Genomic DNA, 21,204 nt, shown 5'->3' on the forward strand with positions numbered 1-21,204 from the left:
TTTAGCCTCACTAGAGACAAGAGAAAGGCAGTAGAAAGGGTTTTCCCCAAAGCTGCTTATATCTGATAGAGCAAATAACAAATGATAGAATTTCAGGAATCCAGTATACAGAGGGGCAGTAGTAGTATTATGGTGGTTTTACAGTTGCCAGTTGTGGGTCTGTATAGAACTCATTTATTGCTCCGTTTTCTTACGTGGGCTGTCAGTTACAACTGCTAAGGCATTCATACTGACCTGGCTGGCTCCAAATTTGTTTCACTCTCACCTCTTCTCATTTGCTGAGGAACCATGGTTTTAAGGTCCTTATGGGTGCTGATGTCCCCTTAGTACACATCTCCTGCTTTCGTACCTCTTCCCTGAACCCCAGTTTCATACACCCACTGCCAACTCCACACCTCCATTTGGATGCCAGAACTGAACTTCCTGTTACCCTCCCCCAGACCTGCTCTTAACACACAGTTTTCACCCTCTGAGTTAATATCCAGTTCCTCAGGGCAGAAACATAAGACCCATCCTTAACTTTGTTGTTTCTCTCACTTCCTACCATCCATTCCATCTCTTTCTTCAAAACTGATCTAGGATCTGAGTGTTTCTCAGTTCCTTCATTGTCATCAACCTCGTCTGAGCCACCATCATCTCATGGACTCCTGCAGTAGCCTGTTGCTCCCCCTTTACCATCCACAGTCAGTTCTTCACGTTGCTGCCATAAAGTAAAGTTACCCTTTTAATAGATCAGACCACATGACTACTTTGCTTAAAAACTTCAATAACTTTGCATTTCCCTTAGAGTAGAAGCCAAAGCTTCATTCTGGCTTGTAAGGTTCTCTTTCCTCTGGTCTCCAGTTACCTCTTTGACTCTACATCCTGTTTCTCTCTGCCAGCTCACTCTGCTCTAGCCTTCCTACCATTCCTCAAACATGCCAGGCAGGCTTCTCCCCCAGGACCTTTGCACTTGCTGTTCTCTTTGCCTGGTTCACCTTCTTCCAGATTATGGTATGGTTTGCTCCCTTCTGTCAGGTTCTGGTCAAATGTTACTTTATCAGAGTCCTCCCTAAAACCCCCTGTATGATCGATTCCCCTTAGTTTGCTTTGTTTCTCTTCATAGCATGTTCCACCACCTGAGATACTGCTTATTCATATAGTGTCTGTTTCCTGGCTCCTGGAACATGAACTCCACGAAGGGAGAGAATTTGTTTTGTTCCTGCAGTTTTCCCAGCTTCTAGCGCAGTGCCTGCTGTATTATAGGCGCTTAGTAAACATTTACTGAACGGATGAATATACATGTTTTAATATTGGTAGATAATGTTTTCTCTCACCAGGTACCAGGTCATCAGTACACCATCTGATATTTTCATGGTGATGGAATATGTCTCAGGAGGAGAGCTATTTGATTATATCTGTAAAAATGGAAGGGTAAGCAGTTCTGATTTAATCCTGTATATATTTTGTAACTCCCCTTACTCCTAATAGCTTCAAGATGTCAGAAAGCGATTTTGTTAAGAGGTCTACTTAATAACCAGTTCCCTTAGTCATATATTTGTCTAGAGTCATAGACTATTTAGAGTTAGGAAAGACCTTAAAGATTACTTCCTTAACCTGCTTACACAGATGTGGAAGCCAAGATACACAGTTTATGTTTTTAACTTAAGATCACTTAATTTATTAATGACAGAATTGGATTGAGACCCCAGAACTCATAGTCTTCCAACTCATGCTTTTGGGGTATAGAAATACTTGTAACATATATCTTGAAGTATATATTTAATCCTTGCAAAATATATTAATACTTAAAGATCTAGGCCTTGGTAGTCAACCCTAGCCACACTTAAATTGCATTCGTTTTTTGGTTTCAGAAATCTGATGTACCTGGAGTAGTAAGAACAGGCTCCATGAAGGAGGTAGGACTTAGACTTAAAGAATTTAGAGTTGGAAGGAACTTTAAAAGGCATTTGGAGCAGTATCTTAAGTTACAGACCCCAAAAATGAACACTGCCACCACCCCCTTCACCACCCTCCCCCCTCCTCCCACCCATGTATTTTCTCATACCCAGGTTATGTGGTATGCTAAAACCTCTTTCTAGGAGACCTATAGCTAGCAATAAGAAGCCATTTTTTTCCCTCTCAAGCTAAAGTGCTTTATATCATTCATTTGTTCTATATAGCATATCTGTTTACTTTTATCAAAACCAAGCTCATTAAATAACCAAGTTAATTTTGATTTTACCATTTTTTGACACAGTTCATTTCAATTTTCAGGTATTCCACTTCTTTGTTCACTAACCCTCCCTCCCCCCAACCATGTTATGCCTGGAAAAATGGAAACAGGCACAAGTTGAATTGGTATCTTGTTTTCTTATCTTTTCCATTTGTCATTTCTTGATCATTTTGCTTTACATCATGGGAATTTTCTTCAATTTTTACCTGTTGCATATTAACAGTTCAGCTGTCATATTTTCTATTTCAAAGATCTTTCTTGTTTTCTGACTTTTTTTTAAAATAGCCGGTTCTCCATAGATACAATAATCTTATCTGAGGATGACAATTAGGTTTTTGTTTTAAGTTTTTAATTTTAATTCCAGTATAATTAACACACACTGTTATGTTAGTTTTAGGTGTACATACAGTGATTCAGCAATTCTGTACATTACTCAGTGCTCATCATGATAAGTGTGCTCTTAATCCCCATCACCATTTCACCTGTTCCCCCCTTACCCTTACCCCCACTCATCTCTCCCCTCTGGCAACCATAAGTTTGTTCTCTATAGTTAAGAGTCAACAATTGTTGTGTGTGTGATTAAGTCTTCATCTATTTCCTGCATTGTTACTGTACCTTCTGTGCTCTATTTTACTGGCCTCGGTGTTTTGTACATGGCCCTTCCTCAGATGTCTGGAGATTTTTGTTTGTCCACTTATATTTGAGTGAGGTGCTAAGTGCCAAGCTCATGTAGGTGGAACTTACTGATTGGTGGGCCTTCCCATTGGTTGAGCAGGTAGGGATCTGTCCATTTTATTCGGGTATACCAGATGTCCGTGATTTCAGATATTTTCCTTAGATCGGAAAGTTGCTCCAGAAGAAACCTTCCAGTTTCCTTGAGGGTGTTACCTTAGTTCTCAGTATTCTGAGAGCTGAATTGAGAAGACGCCTGCAAGTCTCAGTAGTTAGTATGTTGAGTTCCATTTAATCCCCATGTTTTCCTTCTGGTGCCTCATCCCTGCCTTGGTGTCCTTGAGAACAGAGCTGGTTCAGCCTTCCTAAAGAGTAAATCATGGGTCTCATTCACTGGTTGGGGTTAGTTTAAAACTTATTTTAACCAACTGTCCTGTTTTCAGTCCTCCTCTCCTTCCTCCCTTCCCAAATTCCCAAGGCTTCTAAGCTTTTCCAGGGTTCTGTGTGCACGCTATTTACTATTGGTTTCCACCTCTGTGGGCTTAGGTTTCAGCTCTCTCTGGGGAAGTCTGTATCATTGTTCATCCATTCTACAGTTTAGTGATTCCTCTTTTTTAAAAAAAAATATTATTATTTAGATTCAATTTAGTTAACATATAGTGTATTAATTAGTTTCAGGGGTAGAATTTAGTGATTCCTCAGTTGCATATAACACCCAGTGCTCATGACATCAAGTGCCCTCCTTAATGCTCATTGACTCCTCTTGATTACTGTTGTCATTTCTCTTGCTCTTTTTGTCTTTGCTAAGACACACTTTTTTTGTCTTTGCTAAAACACTTTTGCTAAGACAAAGTGTTTCAAAGTGTGGAGACAGAAGGTTCAATCTGCCATGTTTAACTGGAAATATGCTGTAACTTTTCTAATATTCTTTCATCTTCCCTTCCTTCATCTTTTATATTTATTGTCAATATAGTTTAATTTTAATTTTTGTAGCCTGTTTGGTTTACCTATTATATTTTGTTTAATCAGTTTTCTTTCACATTGAGAACACATTCTTATGTTCATTTAGTATATTTGACATGAAGTTGTATTAAAAAAGTGAACCTTTATTTCTTCTAGAAATAAATGAGATCGCTAACACATTGTTATTTTCTCTAGAGAAAGGGTATCTCATACTACTTAAGTAGTTTTAATTTTGCTTTCAATAGAAATTACTAGTTTATCTTTTCTCCTAGAATGTCCATGCCTTGTGAAGTATAGAGTCTGGTTTTAGAATGCTAATTTGTGGCCTCTGTTAGAGAATTGTATATTAGAGTCCTTTGTCTAGAGAATTAATAGGCTGTTTATTAAATGTTACTTCTTGGTGCAGCCTCATCCAAGTTATGGTAATTACTTCTGGGGAAAAGAATCATAAAGTAAGAAAGTATGGATAAATGGAATGAGAAGTTTTTTTTGCATGAGAACTTTTTAAAGACTTTTTTAAAATGTTAGTTGCTACATAACTTTTTTCAGAAAACAGACTAAAGATACATGCTTTTTATATTTTATAAAAGAAATTAATAAAAGTTTTTTTTTTTGTTAAAACTAAAGTGTGTTTTTTTCAGGACATATAATTTGATTGCTCACTAATTCATTAAAAATCTTGAATGTTACTTCCTCATATAGTCTAAAATAGTATCATCCATCCCAGCATAATTCTTTGTGCCCTTATTCTGTTTTTTCTTTAAAACACTCCTTGATATTATATTTATTTCTTTATTGTCTATTTTCATCAACTATATTAGGGCCTTTGTTTTATTCACTGCTGTATCTCGAGTGTCTGAAACAGTGCATGGCACATTGAAGATGTTCAATAAATATTTGTTAAAGGAATGAAGGATTAAACGTATCCAATTTATAGGAGAGAAAATATGTCTAGTTTCAGGTAGAAATTGAAACTATTTGACATAGCTCATGAAATACAGAGGAAAGCAAGCTATTACAATGTAGTCGGAAGAATGGTAACAGAAAGTCAAGTTACTGATTTGGATTCCAGGATCCTCTTAGCATTTTGTGCTGTATATATCCATCTCGTCCCCATTTCAAAAGTATCTCAGGAGGAGGTTTCATGCATTTTGACAGTCTTATAGGTTGGAGAATTGTAGGTAAAAGAATTTCTTCCGAAAAACGTATCTTTAAAATGCCTCTCTACTTTTCTTAGCTGGATGAAAAAGAAAGTCGGCGCCTGTTTCAACAGATCCTTTCTGGTGTGGATTACTGTCACAGGCATATGGTGGTCCATAGAGATTTGAAGCCTGAAAATGTCCTGCTTGATGCACACATGAATGCCAAGATAGCTGATTTTGGTAAGGAGATTTTTATAGTTTCCCATATTCATTATGTTTAACAAACATCAATAGCATTCTTCAGATAATTTTTACTTCTGCGCAATGGATTGAGTACCCCAAAATAGTGTATCCTTACCATTTTGTCTATGAACATACAAAAAGGAGAAGACATAAGGAATTTTCTTCTTAGCTCTATGTTTTAAAAATTGAGTCTTATGACAATGGGTAAATAATTTAAGTGGCAGCCTTAGAAGCATCATTTGATTTGTGACTATTTGTGAAGAAGTTAGCAACCTTATTTCTAGTGTATTCTTTTGATCAAGTATAGAGCGAGAGGACAGATATTGGAATGGAGCTACTCAGACTCTGAAAGCCAGAGGTAAATTATATGAACAAAATTAAAAAAAAAAAGTAAAATATTTTAAATGATAGGAAAGCATAATTTCAGCTTGGAGGAATATTATTTTGATTGTCAAAAATGAATTTATTTTTCCTTTATTTTCTATGTAAGTTGCCACCGACATTATTAAATCTAAGAAAATGAATTTCTGCAACTCTCTTTTGCTTAGCTTCAGTTCAAATCAGAGGAGATTGTTATAACTATTTTCCTCAGTTTGGGATATATGTATTATAATCTTTAGAGATTCATTGAGCAGTGTCAGCTCTGAGCTGCTGGTTTGCTGCTGCTATTGTAACTGACTGACTTATTTGACTTTCTTATTCCTCAGTTGTCATGATGACGATTATTTGTTTTGTTTTGAAGATTTTATTTTTAAATCATCTCTCTACCTAACCTGGGGCTTTTACTCAAAGTCCTGAGTATAAGAGCTGCATGCTGGCAACTGAGCCAGCCACATGCTCCGGTCATGATTATTTTTATCTAGTGCATTTTTGAGGAGGCAGAGGTTTCTTCTTGGAGTAAAACTGTGTGGAAGCTTTGATATTCAAAGTTAATGTTTTTAATTTTTTTAATTTTTATTTTTTTTAAAGAATCAGAACAGAGGTTAACAGAAACTTTGAACTTTAATTCTTCTACTCATCTGTTGTACATTTTTTCCTAGTAGTTTCTGTATTAATAAATTTAAATATGCCAAGTTTATTCTAGTAAGCAGAATAACCAGTAGCTTAATATATGCTCATTAAATTCCAATAATGCACTAACTTTAAATACTGAAATAGATTACAAATTTTAGGGCATAACGGCAAAATATTTGGGAATAGTAAAGACAGAATTTGTTGAAACAAAGGACAAAATGATTTATCACTTTAATGTAAACTCAGTTTTACTGTTTAATGGAGTTTTGTTTTTATTTTTGTCCTTGGAAAGTCTTGAATAGTTGATTTTGTGCATTTTCAGGTCTTTCAAACATGATGTCAGATGGTGAATTTTTAAGAACAAGTTGTGGCTCACCCAATTATGCTGCCCCAGAAGTAATTTCAGGAAGGTAGTATTTGACACCCTTTCTTCCACCCCAGTACATTTATAATTGTCTTTTGCTCTTAGATTTATCTGTCTGTAGTAAATTCTAGTGAAAGGAAAGACATGTAAGGCTTATTCTTTCCTTATCCAGAAAGTCTTATGTTTTAAGACTAAAACGTAAGTGAGTAAGAATTAAGGACTCCATTTATAGAAGAGAATATTGGTTGGGAAGTCAATACTGTATATAAAGTAGTTAGATGAGAATATGTCTCACTTTTTCCCCCAGTAGAAGAAATTGAAGGTTTAAAACTAGCAGGTTTCTTTTTCTTTAAAGATTCATTTATTTTAGAGAGAGAGCATGTGCGTGTGTGCATGTGAGATTGGAGAGGGGAGAAGGAGAGAGAATCCTAAGCAAACTCCCTGCAGAGCATGGAGTCTGATGTGGCGGGTGGGTGGAGGGGGAGGCTCAATCTCAAGAATCAAGAGCTGAGATCAAGCCCTGAGCCAAAATCAAGAGGTAGAGGCCCAACTGACTGAGCCACAGGCGCCCTAACACCAGCAACTTGTAAAGGTCACACATTAAAAGTTTGAATATAGAAATAACCTACTCGTTAGAAATGGTTTACTTAGGTGAAGAGTTAAGCCTGTAATGTATACCTTTAATTTTTCAGATAGAAGGCATTTTTCAAAGATATATTTATTTATTTTATAGAGAGAGTGCGCGATCCAGAGTGTGTGAGCTAGTGCGCACACGCGCATGAGTTGGGGGTGGGGCAGGAGGAGAGGGAGAGAAATGCTTAAGCAGACTCCCCACTGAGCGCAGCCCTGATCCCAGAGCCTGATCCCAGAGCCCTGAGATCATGAGCTGAAGCAAAATAAGAGTCGGATGCTTAACAGACTGAGCCACCCAGGCGGCCCTAAAAGAAAGGCATTTTGTAGTAGCTTTATGTTTATGGTAAGGTGTCTTGGGGAATTGGCCTGAAGTATGATAAAAATTTTCAGACTCCTTTATTTTGAGTTTTTCATTTTTAAATCTTCTAGAGCTAGAGACTACAGTATTGTAAGAATTCTAACCTCTTAATTATTGGCCATCAGCATTGAGAGCATGAGCATCTTTGTACAGTGCAGCTTTTCGAATAGCTTAGATGGCAGGAAAATTTAATTTTTTGAAGAGTAGTTTTTCTTGGGGCACCTGGGTGGCTCAGTGGGTTAAGCCTCTGCCTTCGGCTCAGGTCATGATCTCAGGGTCCTGGGATCGAGCCCCACGTCGGGCTCTCTGCTCAGCAGGGAGCCTGCTCCCCGCCCCTCTGCCCTGCTCTGCCTGCCTCTCTGCCTACTTGTGATATCTCTCTCTGTCAAATAAATGGATGGAATCTTTAAAAAAAAAAAAAAAAAAGAGTAATTGTTCTTCACTCTCCTACTAAAATTGAAAACAGACAGTTGTTTGTTTACTAATTTTTGTAATTAACTTTTAATAACTTTATACTCAAATCCCCTTTGTTTGAATGATTCACATCCTAAATCACAATGCAGATATACTATGATATTTTCTGTCTGTTTTCATAAGCTTGCTTGCCTAGTCTGCTCAGAGAAATTATATTTGGGGAAAGGCATGGCTATGAATAAGGCAGAATTATTTAATTTTAAATTTATCAAGGCTCATCATTATCTTTTTATATCAGCTTAATGTTCAAAAAATGTTTTTAAATTACTTCATTTGTGTCACGTAAATTGTTTTGGAAGAAAACAGTTCAAGACCTTGTGGTAGTGTTAATTAAATAGAAGAAATGTATTGTAAATATGCATATATACGTGGGTCATTAATGAAGTCTCCTTTTTCAGTTTGGATAGGTCTTCCTGTGAGGTCTGGATGAGTGGGAGCTTTTACTCAAAGCAGTATTTATGGATCAGTTCAACAATTTATTTCATCAGTTTATAGACATCCTTTCCCCAAAACCAGACTGAGCTAACAGCCTGCGGTAGTTAAGTCAGTTGGCTACATTGTATTGCAAATACCAGTTTAGAATCTTCTGTGAACCAGTCAGCTGGGCTTTCTTCCACAGCCTCAGGTCCTTTTTGCCTTGGTAGGAGGTCTTGGGTTATTGGGAGAAATGGGTTTAGAGTTCATCACTAAAAACATTCTTAACTGACGTTATAAGGACCACAGTAGGGTAGTAAGAACAGAATTTTAGCTATAGTCTAAACTTAAAAAAATTCTTGACTTTTGTTTTCAAAGATAATACTGACAGAATTAGTATAGAATCTTTATGTGTAGTGTGTAGCAATGACCATAGAAACCATACTCTAATAATTCTTTATAAAGTACCCATATTTAAGATTTTTGATTGATTGACTCTCAAGTTTCTAATGATTACATAATCCAATTAATATGTCCTGTTACAGATTGTATGCAGGTCCAGAGGTGGATATATGGAGCAGTGGGGTTATTCTCTATGCTTTATTATGTGGAACGCTTCCGTTTGATGATGATCATGTGCCGACTCTTTTTAAGAAGATATGTGATGGGATCTTTTACACCCCTCAGTATTTAAATCCGTCTGTGATTAGCCTTTTGAAACATATGCTACAGGTGGATCCCATGAAGAGGGCCACAATCAAAGATATCAGGTAATAATGCAGCTTGGAGATTATCAGATCTAATTATCAGATCTAATAGTTTCAATGATACAAGTTAAGTGAAAGAAAAAGTTGCAGGACAGTATGGACAACGTAATGCCATTTTTATATTAAAAAATACAGTATATAGGCACATTTATTTTGTTTTAGAATTTAAAAATACACACTGCACAGGCACCTTAGGGAAAGAAGAGTAGTAGTAAGGAGGGCTTTTGCTTTTTTACTTAAGCATCTTTCTTTTGAAATTGTAACAATGAATATTGTATCCCCTGTATTCATTTTTAAATTTGAAAAAACCACTAATGTGAAGTAAAAAGGACCCTGGTGGGATTTTACATTTGTAGTGGCTCTTCAAGATTTTCTGTAGTATGCCTCATATTTGACTTTCATGTATTCTCATTTAGGATTAATACTTTTCAGTAGTAGTAAATTTCTGTGTCGCTATTTGAGTTCTGATCTTTTGAATTACTCTTTTTTTCTTTTGTTCATTTCAAGTTATGAAGACATTTTAATTTAAGGTGTAGTTTTGGGCTAGTACATACTGAATCACATGTGAAATTACTGGTTTGTAAGTTTCATATGGAAGGGCATGTTTGTACCACCAGTGGAAAGGACAAATCATTCTCTAAAATTTAAAATATCCAAGTTAGAGATCCTTTTTCTTGTATTTTACATATTTTTTTCCAACTTTAATGTGTGACAACTGGAAAAGACTTAGAAGACACCTAAAAAATAGAGAACTAAAATGATCTCTAATTCTGTCACACAGAAGATAGTCCTTATTCTTTTGGGTGTTTTGCTTTCTTGATATTTCTAGTGTTAGCAGTTTTGGACATAATTCAGGTCAAACATTCCTTTTATATATGAAGTTAGGAAACTCTCAGTTCCCTCATTAAGAATGCAGAGATATTTATATCTTCATAGAATTGTTTTGTGAAGTGAGATAATGTACAGTAAGTACTTAGCCTGAAACCTGCCACATGGTAAGCATTCAGTGAATGATACGTGTTTTTGTTGTTATAGTTTTTTCACCTGACATTATATCAAAAGAGAATTATAATGAAGCCACAGAATATGTTATTTTTCTGAGCTGGAAATAAGCTGGTCTTTGTCATTTGTTTGTCAGTCATTTGTACCAAAACTTTAAATAAAAGTGGAGACATTTCTTTTCCTGTTGGTACAGCACTGTTTTCTCCTTCTTAAAACCAGAAGGAGGTTGGAGCATTTCCTCCAGTGTACACAATGAAATGTGAGCCAGAAGAGGAAAGTCTGTTTGAAAAAATGAAAATACAATATGAATACAAATATAAATGAATTCGTATCCTAAACTCCCCAAACTGTTACTTGCAGTCTCATCTCTACTCAAAATTCTCCTCCTGACCCTGCCATTTTCTCTCAGGGAACATGAATGGTTTAAACAAGACCTTCCAAAATATCTTTTTCCTGAGGATCCATCATATAGTTCAACCATGATTGATGATGAAGCCTTAAAAGAAGTATGTGAAAAATTTGAGTGTTCAGAAGAGGAGGTTCTCAGCTGCCTTTATAACAGAAATCACCAGGACCCTTTGGCAGTTGCCTACCACCTCATAATAGATAACAGGAGAATAATGAATGAGGCCAAAGATTTTTACTTGGCAACAAGCCCACCTGATTCTTTTCTTGATGATCACCATTTGACTCGGCCCCATCCTGAAAGAGTACCATTCTTGGTTGCTGAAACACCAAGGGCACGCCACACCCTTGATGAATTAAATCCACAGAAATCCAAACATCAAGGTGTAAGGAAAGCAAAATGGCATTTGGGAATTAGAAGTCAAAGTCGACCGAATGATATCATGGCAGAAGTTTGTAGAGCAATTAAACAGCTGGATTATGAATGGAAGGTAAGAAAGAAAGGGCAATCTGATTATAAGCACATTTGGCAAACCTGTAGTCTATAACGTGTTTTCTAGAAGAACTGCTTTTGATTTTGTTTTTGTCCATACCACACACTAGGTTGTAAACCCCTATTATTTGCGTGTTCGAAGGAAGAATCCTGTGACAAGTACATACTCCAAAATGAGCCTGCAGTTATACCAAGTGGACAGTAGAACGTACTTACTGGATTTCCGTAGTATTGACGGTATGTACATCCCACAAAATAACATAGTTGACATACTAGACTTGTTACCTAACTTGGCTTTTCAGTCTTTGATTCTTTTGAAGCTGCTGCTGCTTCTTTTTTTTTTTTTCCTCCCTTTGGAGAAGGTTTATTGAGAGAATTTCCACAGTGAAGTACCCCGACATAAGAGTAGTTTGCATGTTTCAGCTTGTCCTTGTTTCAGTCTGGGGCTGTCCTTCACCTGCTTCTGGCATTTTAATGGGCTCTGAAAAGGGCAGATTTCTCCCCCTTGATGTCAGGGTCATCTTCAGTTACACCCCCAGCCTTCGCCTGAGGCAGCTCCTAGAGATCCGCTTCCGGCCCGGTCCTCGAGCCACAGATGCTCTTTCAGCTGCCTTCCCTTGATGCGTAGAACATCCTGACTCAGGTGGTGCCTCCTCTTGTTTCGGTCGCCCTCCCTGGGTTGTTGTTCACCCACATGCTGATTAGACCCTTGGTCATCTTTTCTTTGTTTGGACTTGGATCTTGACCTGACTTGGCCACTCCTAGTTCACCCAGTTGAATTCAGGTAGTAAGAAAGCTCACAGCAGAGAGAACACGACCACCTCGATCGGGGCTCTGCTTACCTCTTTCGAAGCTTCTTGAATCGTTCCTAGTAATTCAATAGCAAAAGAGTACAAAATGTGATTTTGTGCCTCTGTGATGTCGGCATTTGTGAATCGTGTTTTTCTTGTAATCTTACAGTGTATTGTCCTTTTAAGATTATCTTTTTTTTTTTAAGATTTTATTTATTCATTTGACAGTCAGAAATCACAAGTAGGCAGAGAGGCAGGCAAAGATAGAGGGGGAAGCAGGCTCCCCGCTGAGCGGGGAGCCCGATGTGGGGCTCAATCCAGGACCCCGGGATCATGACCTGAGCTGAAGGCAGAGGCTTTAACCCACTGAGCCTTTTTAGGTTATCTCTCCCTTTTAAGGTTATCTTAAAGCCAGATGCAGTCTGATCCTAAAGTGATAGTTTTTGCCACATTTCTGTTTTTTGGTGTGGTTCATTTTGGTAAGATAAAATGTTTCATTTGGAAATAAATGTTAATGTTTCTATTAAGTATTTTTTATATCTGATATTTAATATTTATAATTTTCATTAAGAATTAAAGTGTACAATTAGCTTTTAGAGTTGATTGATAAGGCAGTGTGAACAGATTTGATTAGTAGCTCATAGAACAAGAAATTATGTGTCAAGGTTTCTTGCAGGGGACTGAGAGAGAAGTGTTTTGGACAGGTTAGGGACTTACAGTTATTTTTCTCCTCTCACCCAGTCTTTTGCTCCCAGCCTGAAGCTAGAGACATATCAAAGATATGCATCCTTTATTAGTTTTGTGAGAGCCGCATGATTCCAATTTTATCTGTCTCTCAATAAAGCGTTCTTAAATAATCACTTTTTTTTTAAAGATTTTATTTATTTATTTGACAGAGAGAAAGAGAGCGAGCACACAAGCAGGGGGAGCGGTGGGTAGAGGGAGAAGCAGACTCCCTGCTGAGCAGGGAGCCTGATGTAGGGCTTGATCCCAGGACACTGGAATCATGACCTGCGCTGAAGGCAGACACTTAACTGACTGAGCCACCCAGATGCCCCAATAACAGATAACTTTTATATGAAGGCACTGTGTAAGGATTCCTGGGACTAAAGCATCTTATATTCAAGATAACTGTCATAATTAGTTACAAGTGATGTTGTTAACCTTAATTTTGGATTGTTGTCCATTTCTATTTATCTACAGTCATAAACAATCAGAGACAGTCGATGGTCAAATCACTGAAATATTCAGACTTTTTAAGTTGGGTATTTTATTTTAATTGGTCCTCAAAATGATGATGTTACTGCAGTATAAAATCTTTAAAGTACCGCCTTGAATTTTTTTAAAGAAACATTAAATATTGTTTTACTGTTTTAATATTTTGAAAACCTGTACTTAGAAAATATGTCTTTGATTACCATTATGTATAGTTTGCTAGAATATCTTAACTATTTAGACCAATTAAGTTGAGGCAAATTATTAATTGCAGAAAGCAGATGTTTTTGTTCTTATTTTTGTTGGTTTTTTTTTTTTAAGATTTTTATTTATTTATTTGACAGAGATCACAAGTAGGCAGCTAGGCAGGCAGAGAGAGTGAGAGGAAAGCAGGCTCCCTTCAGAGCAGAGAGCCGGACGCGGGACTCGATCCCAGGACCCTGAGATCATGACCCGAGCCGAAGGCAGCGGCTTAAACACTGAGCCACCCAGGCGCCCCTGTTGTTATTTTTAAATGGGAAAAATATCTTATATGCCAGTGTGCCAGTGTATATATATGAGTAGATTATAATAGACTTTTCATAAATGGTGTGATACCAAACATGGTTTGAATTTTTTTTTTTTAAGATTTATTTATCTAGGGGTGCATGGGTGGCTCAGTTGGTTAAGTGTCTGCTTTTGGCTCAGTTCATGATTTCAGGGTCCTGGGATCTGGTCCCACATTGGGCTCCCTATTCAGTGGGAAGTCTGCTGCTGCTTCTCCTTCTGCTGCTCCCCCTGCTCATGCTCTCTCTCAAATAAGTAAATAAAATCTTTTAAAAAATGTTTCAAAAATTTATTTATTTATTTGAGAGAGGAAGAGAGTGAGAGGGAAAGGGGTAGAGGGAGAGAGAGAACACCAGGCAAATTCCCCACTGAGCATGGGGCCCTATGTGGGGTTTATTCCCATGACCCTGAGATCATGACTTGAGCCGAAATCAAGAGTTGAATATTTAACTGACTGAGCTACCCAGGCACCCCTGAAATTTATATTAATTCAGATTTCCCATGAGCATACACTCTTAAAAACTAATTTATGTTACCTGTTAAAAAGCCTGATGGAACACAGGTGATTCATAATTCAAGTAAATACTCTCTCTATCCCAGCATTATTAAAGAGTATAACTATATATACGTTCTCTCACAACAGAGGCTTTAATTAAGTACAAGTATATGGCAGTTCTTCATTGGCCAAATCAATTGAATTAAGATTTATTACTACTTCTGTTCATCTAAGATTGTATGGAATTGTTAGATGAGATTTACCTATGAGTTTTTTGTCTTCTTTATAAACCAAAGGATAGTACCTTTTTAGTATCAGAAAGACACAGGTTTGAGTGGTGATAAACTGGCTAGAGCTGTTTGTCTGCTTATCTCTCTGTCCAGATGCTCTTTATCTGCTAACAACATATTAATGTGTAGTCTGTGATATGGAATGTATTTTATATTTCTCCTTGTATTTGGATCAAATTTATAACCTTGGGTTTATTAGCCTCTGAGTTTGCCAGTTGAATGAGTGCTTACTGTTTTCTTTTGTTTTAAAGATTTTATTTATTTATTTGACAGAGAGAGAGCACAAGCAGGGAGAGGCAGGCAGAGGGAGAGGAGAAGCAGGCTTCCTGCTGAGCAGGCAGCCGGATGCAGGGCTGGATCCCAGGACCCTGGGATCATGACCCAAGCTGAAGGCAGATGCTTAACTGACAAAGCCATCCAGGCACTTTGAACATTTACTGTTTTTGTACTGTTTCCAACTTTAGTTTTTCCTTGATTTCTGTTTGTTGGAATCATTCTCTTTTATGAGATCTTAACTGTAAAGAGAAAGTGGGAGAGTGAAAAGCACTGAAATGATAGGAGATGCAGGTTCTAGATTTACCTCTCTGTTCATTTATTACCTGTGGCAAGTCACTTCAATTTCTGGGGTTTATGTTTATTTATCAGTAGAACAAAGGGTTGGATGAGATGATTTCCAGTATTATTTCCAAATTTTAAGTGCATTTACTCTATGATTTTAATATAGAGGGATTCATTTTTATCACTAGGGAAGGATGTTTATTGAGTCCCATAGTTATTAGCTTATTGGGCTTTTAGCTTTGGACTGCAAGACTGATGAGTAAGTGTATTGTACCCAATCTTGATTAGCCATCAGGAGAATACAGACTGTAAGGAAAAAAGGCAAATGATATAACACAGACTCATCATCTCTATTTTAGAAAGTATTCAGCATAAACATGGTTTTGGTAGCTGGTCATTGGTCTCAAAGAAGCAAATTAAACACTGTTAAACTTTTGGGGGGTGTAATGGATTATAATACATTGAAATTTTTTTTGTCCAGATGAAATTACTGAAGCCAAATCAGGGACTGCTACTCCACAGAGATCGGGATCCGTAAGCAACTATCGATCTTGCCAAAGGAATGATTCAGATGCTGAGGCTCAAGGAAAATCCTCAGAAGCTTCTCTTACCTCATCTATGACCTCACTTGACTCTTCTCCTGTTGACTTAACTCCAAGACCTGGAAGTCACACAATAGAATTTTTTGAGATGTGTGCAAATCTAATTAAAATTCTTGCACAGTAAACCTAAAACTTTGCTTATTTCTTTGATAGCAATAAGCATGCATAATAAATAATAGCCAAATGCTTCCATATATAATCAAGTTATACCTAATTATAACTGAGGATTGGCCTTTTGGAATGCAGTTTGCACAGGAATTGGAATATGATTAATAGTTAAAAGCCTAATGTGCAAAAATGAATTAAGATAATTTTGTTCATTGTTCAGTAGGCATATAGCATAATGTAATATTCACAATGAATTATAGGTCTCTCAGGCTCACTTGATATTTGGCTATTTTATATTTAGTGTACACAGGGCTTTGTAGAATATTAATTTACCATAAAGGCCTTCATATATTATTACATGTTGATATGTTATATAACTGCTTCATAAATTTATTCAATAAATATTTGCCTAGAATCCCCAGAGATCTTTATAGGTGATTTTGTTTTGGGGGCTCCTTATCTTCTTAAATAGCAACTATCTTCTAACAGTAGTGACAGTCTGGATGACTATTCCATATCTCTTCCCTTAATATTCTTTAGTATCTGGTGAGCACATCAAAGATATTAGACACAATTAAAATTTTCTCTTTAGCTTGGTAAGTCCAGAAATGCACAGAACTTATATATTCAGATACTCTAGGCACTAACGTAAATCTTAGTTTGTCTTACTATATTCTGTATATAAATCTCTTTTTGTCACAAGAGCTGAGTTGCATATACTATAAATCATGTTTTTGTCAATCTCACAAAGTTCGCTGCTCATGTCAGTATTGAATGTATATAAAAAGTTTCTAGTCATTCAATTATCTTTTAAATTGATTTAGCACACAGAAAGAACATATCTTACAAACTGTTTAAATGCTCAGATATGACTTTTTCTCCCAAATTTTATCGTGAACATTTTTAACAACAGAAAAACTGAAAGGCTGTAGGGTGATCACATGTGTATCTACCACTTAGATTCCACATTAGTCAACGTTTTGCCATGTTTGGTTTATATCTATATCTGTATATAGATATAGTTGTGTATATATATATATATGTGTGTGTGTGTGTGTGTGTGTTTGTGTGTTTGTGTGTGTGTGTGTGTATGCTTTTTCCCCCTGAACCACTTGGCTGTTGCTGACATAATCACCCTCAACATTTTAAGCATTTCCTAAAAATAATGACATTTTCCTAAAACATAAAATTAGTAATTCCCTAATGTCATCTAACCATGCCCCAGTTGCCCTCCAAATTTCTTATATAGTTCATTATTTCAAACCAGGATTCAGTCAAAGTTTACACATTGCATTTGGTTATGTCTCCTTAGTCAGATAGGACATTATTATTTCAGTATAATATGGAACAGATTGGTTAGTGCTTGTAAATGGTCACATACGTTTTGGATTTTAATCACTTTTTAAAAAGTAGCATTATGGGAACTGCCTAAAGATGGTTAAATAATCTTTGTAAGATCTCTATATTTTCTTTTCCTTGCTCTTTCCTTTTTCCTAGTAGCATCCCGTAATAGTTGTAAATGAAAATTTAAAAGTCATATCAGTTAAAATTGGTGTCCTGTGTATGCTAATAAAAAAAAAATACTGTATCACCCATAATTGCCTTATACTATTTTAACTTCAAGGTATTGATTTTTTTGGTATCGATCATTTTTCCATTTCAAAAGAGCTATCTTATTTCTCATTTCATACCTTTGTATTATAGAAATGTTTTTGTCAAATACAATGAGCACCTTTGTATTCAGACAGTAATGTACTCAAGTGTCTTGATAGCTACATACTTAACTGTCGTAGATTTGGTTCCAGCGCCCCTAGAAACATGCACTGAATTCAAAAGAAAAATCTTGTTTCTTTTTGTCCAGGGCTTCTCTATTCAACTTAGAATCTGAAAGCTGTATAAACTAATAAGAGTTCAACTTGAACAATAAGTTCACAAGTGTATTTATAACTTGTATGTGGCCCCATGTTTTGGGGAATATTGGCTTAATGTAGGGTCTGTAAAATGCAGCATTATGTTCCTGATGTTAACAGAAGACTGTATTTTTAAAGTTACAGATTTGTATATAGAACTAAGGCATCTTCATAATGTCTCTATAAGCTGTTGAGGGGAGTTCGGGAGAACAAAAGGAGGAACCAATTAAATAAGACCTTCTAAAAATTGTTAATTTTGTAAACTTTGCTTCTTGTTAAGTTATTGTGATTCCTTTTAGTTACTGAATTTTATTTTGAAGATATTTAAATATTGCACTTGTACAAATAGTATGATAAACACACAGATTATTGCAGTAAATTCTTTTTTAAGCTGGGATATTTGAAATGACAACTTTTGGTTGAATATGTCAAGGTTGCATCAGAACTTTCAAAAATTTGTAGTTTGAAAATTCTTAGTAACTAAAGATAAAGGGAGTCAATGCAAATGATTTTTAATCTTTTTTTATTATCTTTTCAGCAATTTATATTTTTTGTGATTTTCTGCAACCATATTTTTACTTTGTCTTGACAACTGAAAGATGTATAAGGTTTTTGCCAGAAATGTACTGTATACATAGTTTTAAATATAACAGACTTTACTGATATGTAAAAAATTTTGCCATTAAAATAAATGATTTCTCACTGAGAGGAACTTTTCTACAGGTTGGGGGATATGGGAGCTTAATATATGTAATTTAATTTCACTGAAATAAACTCCATTGCTTTTACTTTGATTATATTTTCTCTTGAGATGCGTTTGTAGTTTTTCAGAGTTTTAAATTATTTTATACAAAAAGATGAGAGCACACTCTCCATCCCCCCTTCCCTGCTCTTTGACCTTGCAGTGCTACCACTTACATGAATGAATGCTTGGTGGACTGTGGGCTGTGGCTGGATGGAGAGCTACGTGCAACTGTGCTCTGACTGGCACCTTCTGAATGAGAGACAAGTGTGTTGTGTAAATCTTTTTCCCTAACTCTTGTCCATCTTCTCCACCCACAGCAGAAATCTCATTTTCATTGTGAATTCTCCTGACAAGGTGACTGAAGTTCCATGTACAACATAACTATACATTGGTGATAGGGTAGAAATCAATCTTCGTAGTACAGTATCTCTGAGATGTGTTCATGTTTGTTTTGACTGGGGTATATTTAAGCATATAATTTAAAATACTTTGATTTAAAAAATGGTGATAAAAACATTTTTCATGTTACATTGTGCTTAAATTTTTTAACTTCTGGGAAAGCTAAAAAAAGAAAAAAGCACCTATTCACAGCGGACCACCTGTGTATCTTTTTGACAATGTGTCTAAATATAAAATACAGTGCTTAAACACATCTTAGCATTCAAATGTGATCTTTGTCTCAACTAAATTACTGATTTTTTATTTCATCTAAAAACCACCTGAACAAAAAATATTAAGATGAATACAATAAAAGCCAATGTAGTTACCCATTTTCTTTGTTGTCAATATTGGATCTGGTTAGAATTCCACTACTCTTAAAATTCAACTATAATGAAATCTTATATCCCATATGGCATCATTAGTCAGGGCTTGATTGAGCTAGATTTATCTTTAAAATACTTGACAGTTGTAATAAAACAGTACTAAAGAATGTTATGAATAGCACGTAAGTTTGTTCGTTAGGGAATTCATAAGTTGCTCTAGATACTTATTTTCCCTGACTGTATAAAATTGTACAATAAATTTTCTTGTTTGAAAAATCAATATTTATTGAACTGTCCTATTGTAGACAAATAGGCTGTTCTATTTATTGTGAGTGCCAATAAATGGGAACTATGACAAACTTAGAGGATTTCCAGCAACTTGGAAGATGATCATATTGTCAATTAACAGCATAAGAAATGTATTAAGTATACTAATAGGTACTTAAAGTTCATAGGCTTAAGTGGTAGGTAGTGTGAAAACTTGGTGTGGGAGGTCGCCTTTACCAGTGTAAAACTATTTGAGAGTTTTAGGAAAAGATCCCTAGAAAGGGGTACACTTTCAAGTACCACTTAATAATTTGCATTGCAAACTATATCCCCTCAAATAGCTACTATGAACCAAGCGCTAAGAATGTGACCATAAGGCATAAACCTGCGGTGAGTGTCTTGTCAGGGAGATATGTGTTTTTTAAAGGCTTATAGAAGAGGGGCGCCTGGGTGGCTCAGTGGGTTAAAGCCTCTGCCTTTTGTGCTCAGGTCATGATCCCAGGGTCCTGGGATTGAGCCCCACATCGGGCTCTCTGCTCCGCGGGGAGCCTGCTTCCTCCTCTTTCTCTGCCTGCCTCTCTGCCTAGTTGTGATTTCTCTCTGTCAAATAAAATATTAAAAAAAAAAAAAAGGCTTATAGAAGTATGTAACTTAGAAGTATGTAACTACATGCTTCTATAAGAAGTATGTAACTTAGAAAAGTACACAAATCATAAATATTTGGCTTGATGGATTTTCAGTGTTTTAGGTTTGCAGTGAACACGGCCATGTCAGCTTCTCCCAATATTAAGAAACATGCTACTACCCTTGTGTCTTTCATAATTAATATCAGAAGTTATATGCTTCTATATGACACACTTCTATGATATGAGAGTATATTCTTGGCAACACCATGAACTGTTTTTCTTGAAGTTAACGGCTCCATTTGTTTACTTTCAGGGTAAGGCCTATCACATACCCAAGCCTGAATAACCAGCTGGACGGCTGGTAGTTTTTCTAAGTAAGAGTTGTATTCCACAAAAACGTATCTATTTCAGTTTATAATGCAATCTCACAAGTGCTTTTACTGGAGACATTGTACTTCAATACACAGCAGAAGTACTTCATGAGCATCAAGGGTCATTTTAGTAAAATAAGTTTTACTGCTTCATGAAGGATATATACATAATTTTTTAAAGATTTTATTTATTTGACACACACACACAGAGATCACAAGTAGGCAGAGAGGCAGGCAGAGAGAGAGGGGGAAGCAGGCTCCCCGCTGAGCAGAGCCTGATGCGGGACTCGATTCCAGGGCTCTGATATGACCTGAGGAGAAGGCAGAGGCTTTAACCCACTGAGCCACCCAGGCGCCCCAGTGAAGGATATTCTTGAGTGGGCTTTGGGGGGGGGGGTACTATGAGCGTGGTGGAGAAGAATACAAGGACAGCGAGCACAGTTTGATATCATTGCCTTGACGGCTGAGCTGCCGTCAGTTGTACACACCACTGCTTTTCCGTTACCAGTGCAACGTCAACATTGTGAAATGGCAAATGATGTCTTCCTGTGAACAGGAAGATAATTGGAAAGGTCTTGGCAACCCTCGGGGGTCTGAGGGGTCCACAACAGCGGTTCTCAACGGGGCAGGGGTGGGGGAACGATTTTCCTTCCAGGGACATCTGGCAGTGACTGGAGACAGTTCTGGCTGTCACAACAGGTGGTAGAGGTGGTGGGAGTGGATGCGAATGGAATCGAGTGGGTAGATTCCAGGGGA

At 36.6% G+C, this 21,204-nt stretch overlaps 1 protein-coding gene across 4 annotated transcripts in view; it reads left to right on the plus strand.

Moving 5' to 3' along the window:
* Positions 1 to 19,072, plus strand: part of PRKAA1 (protein kinase AMP-activated catalytic subunit alpha 1) — a 33,949-nt gene extending 14,877 nt beyond the window's left edge. For 3 of the 4 annotated variants that reach the window (XM_046000041.1, XM_046000044.1, XM_046000042.1), the window contains 7 exons: positions 1,320 to 1,413; positions 5,088 to 5,232; positions 6,572 to 6,659; positions 9,038 to 9,262; positions 10,671 to 11,157; positions 11,270 to 11,396; positions 15,537 to 19,072. In XM_046000041.1, coding sequence (XP_045855997.1) covers positions 1,320 to 1,413; positions 5,088 to 5,232; positions 6,572 to 6,659; positions 9,038 to 9,262; positions 10,671 to 11,157; positions 11,270 to 11,396; positions 15,537 to 15,781 — 1,411 coding nt within the window. In that variant the 3' untranslated portion in view covers positions 15,782 to 19,072. The remainder of the gene's footprint in view (positions 1 to 1,319; positions 1,414 to 5,087; positions 5,233 to 6,571; positions 6,660 to 9,037; positions 9,263 to 10,670; positions 11,158 to 11,269; positions 11,397 to 15,536) is intronic. The other variant, XM_046000045.1, reaches the window with a different exon arrangement.
* Positions 19,073 to 21,204: the final 2,132 nt, after the last annotated feature.

Source organism: Meles meles, chromosome 3 (assembly GCF_922984935.1).
Source record: "Meles meles chromosome 3, mMelMel3.1 paternal haplotype, whole genome shotgun sequence".
NCBI classification, from domain to species: Eukaryota; Metazoa; Chordata; class Mammalia; order Carnivora; family Mustelidae; genus Meles; species Meles meles.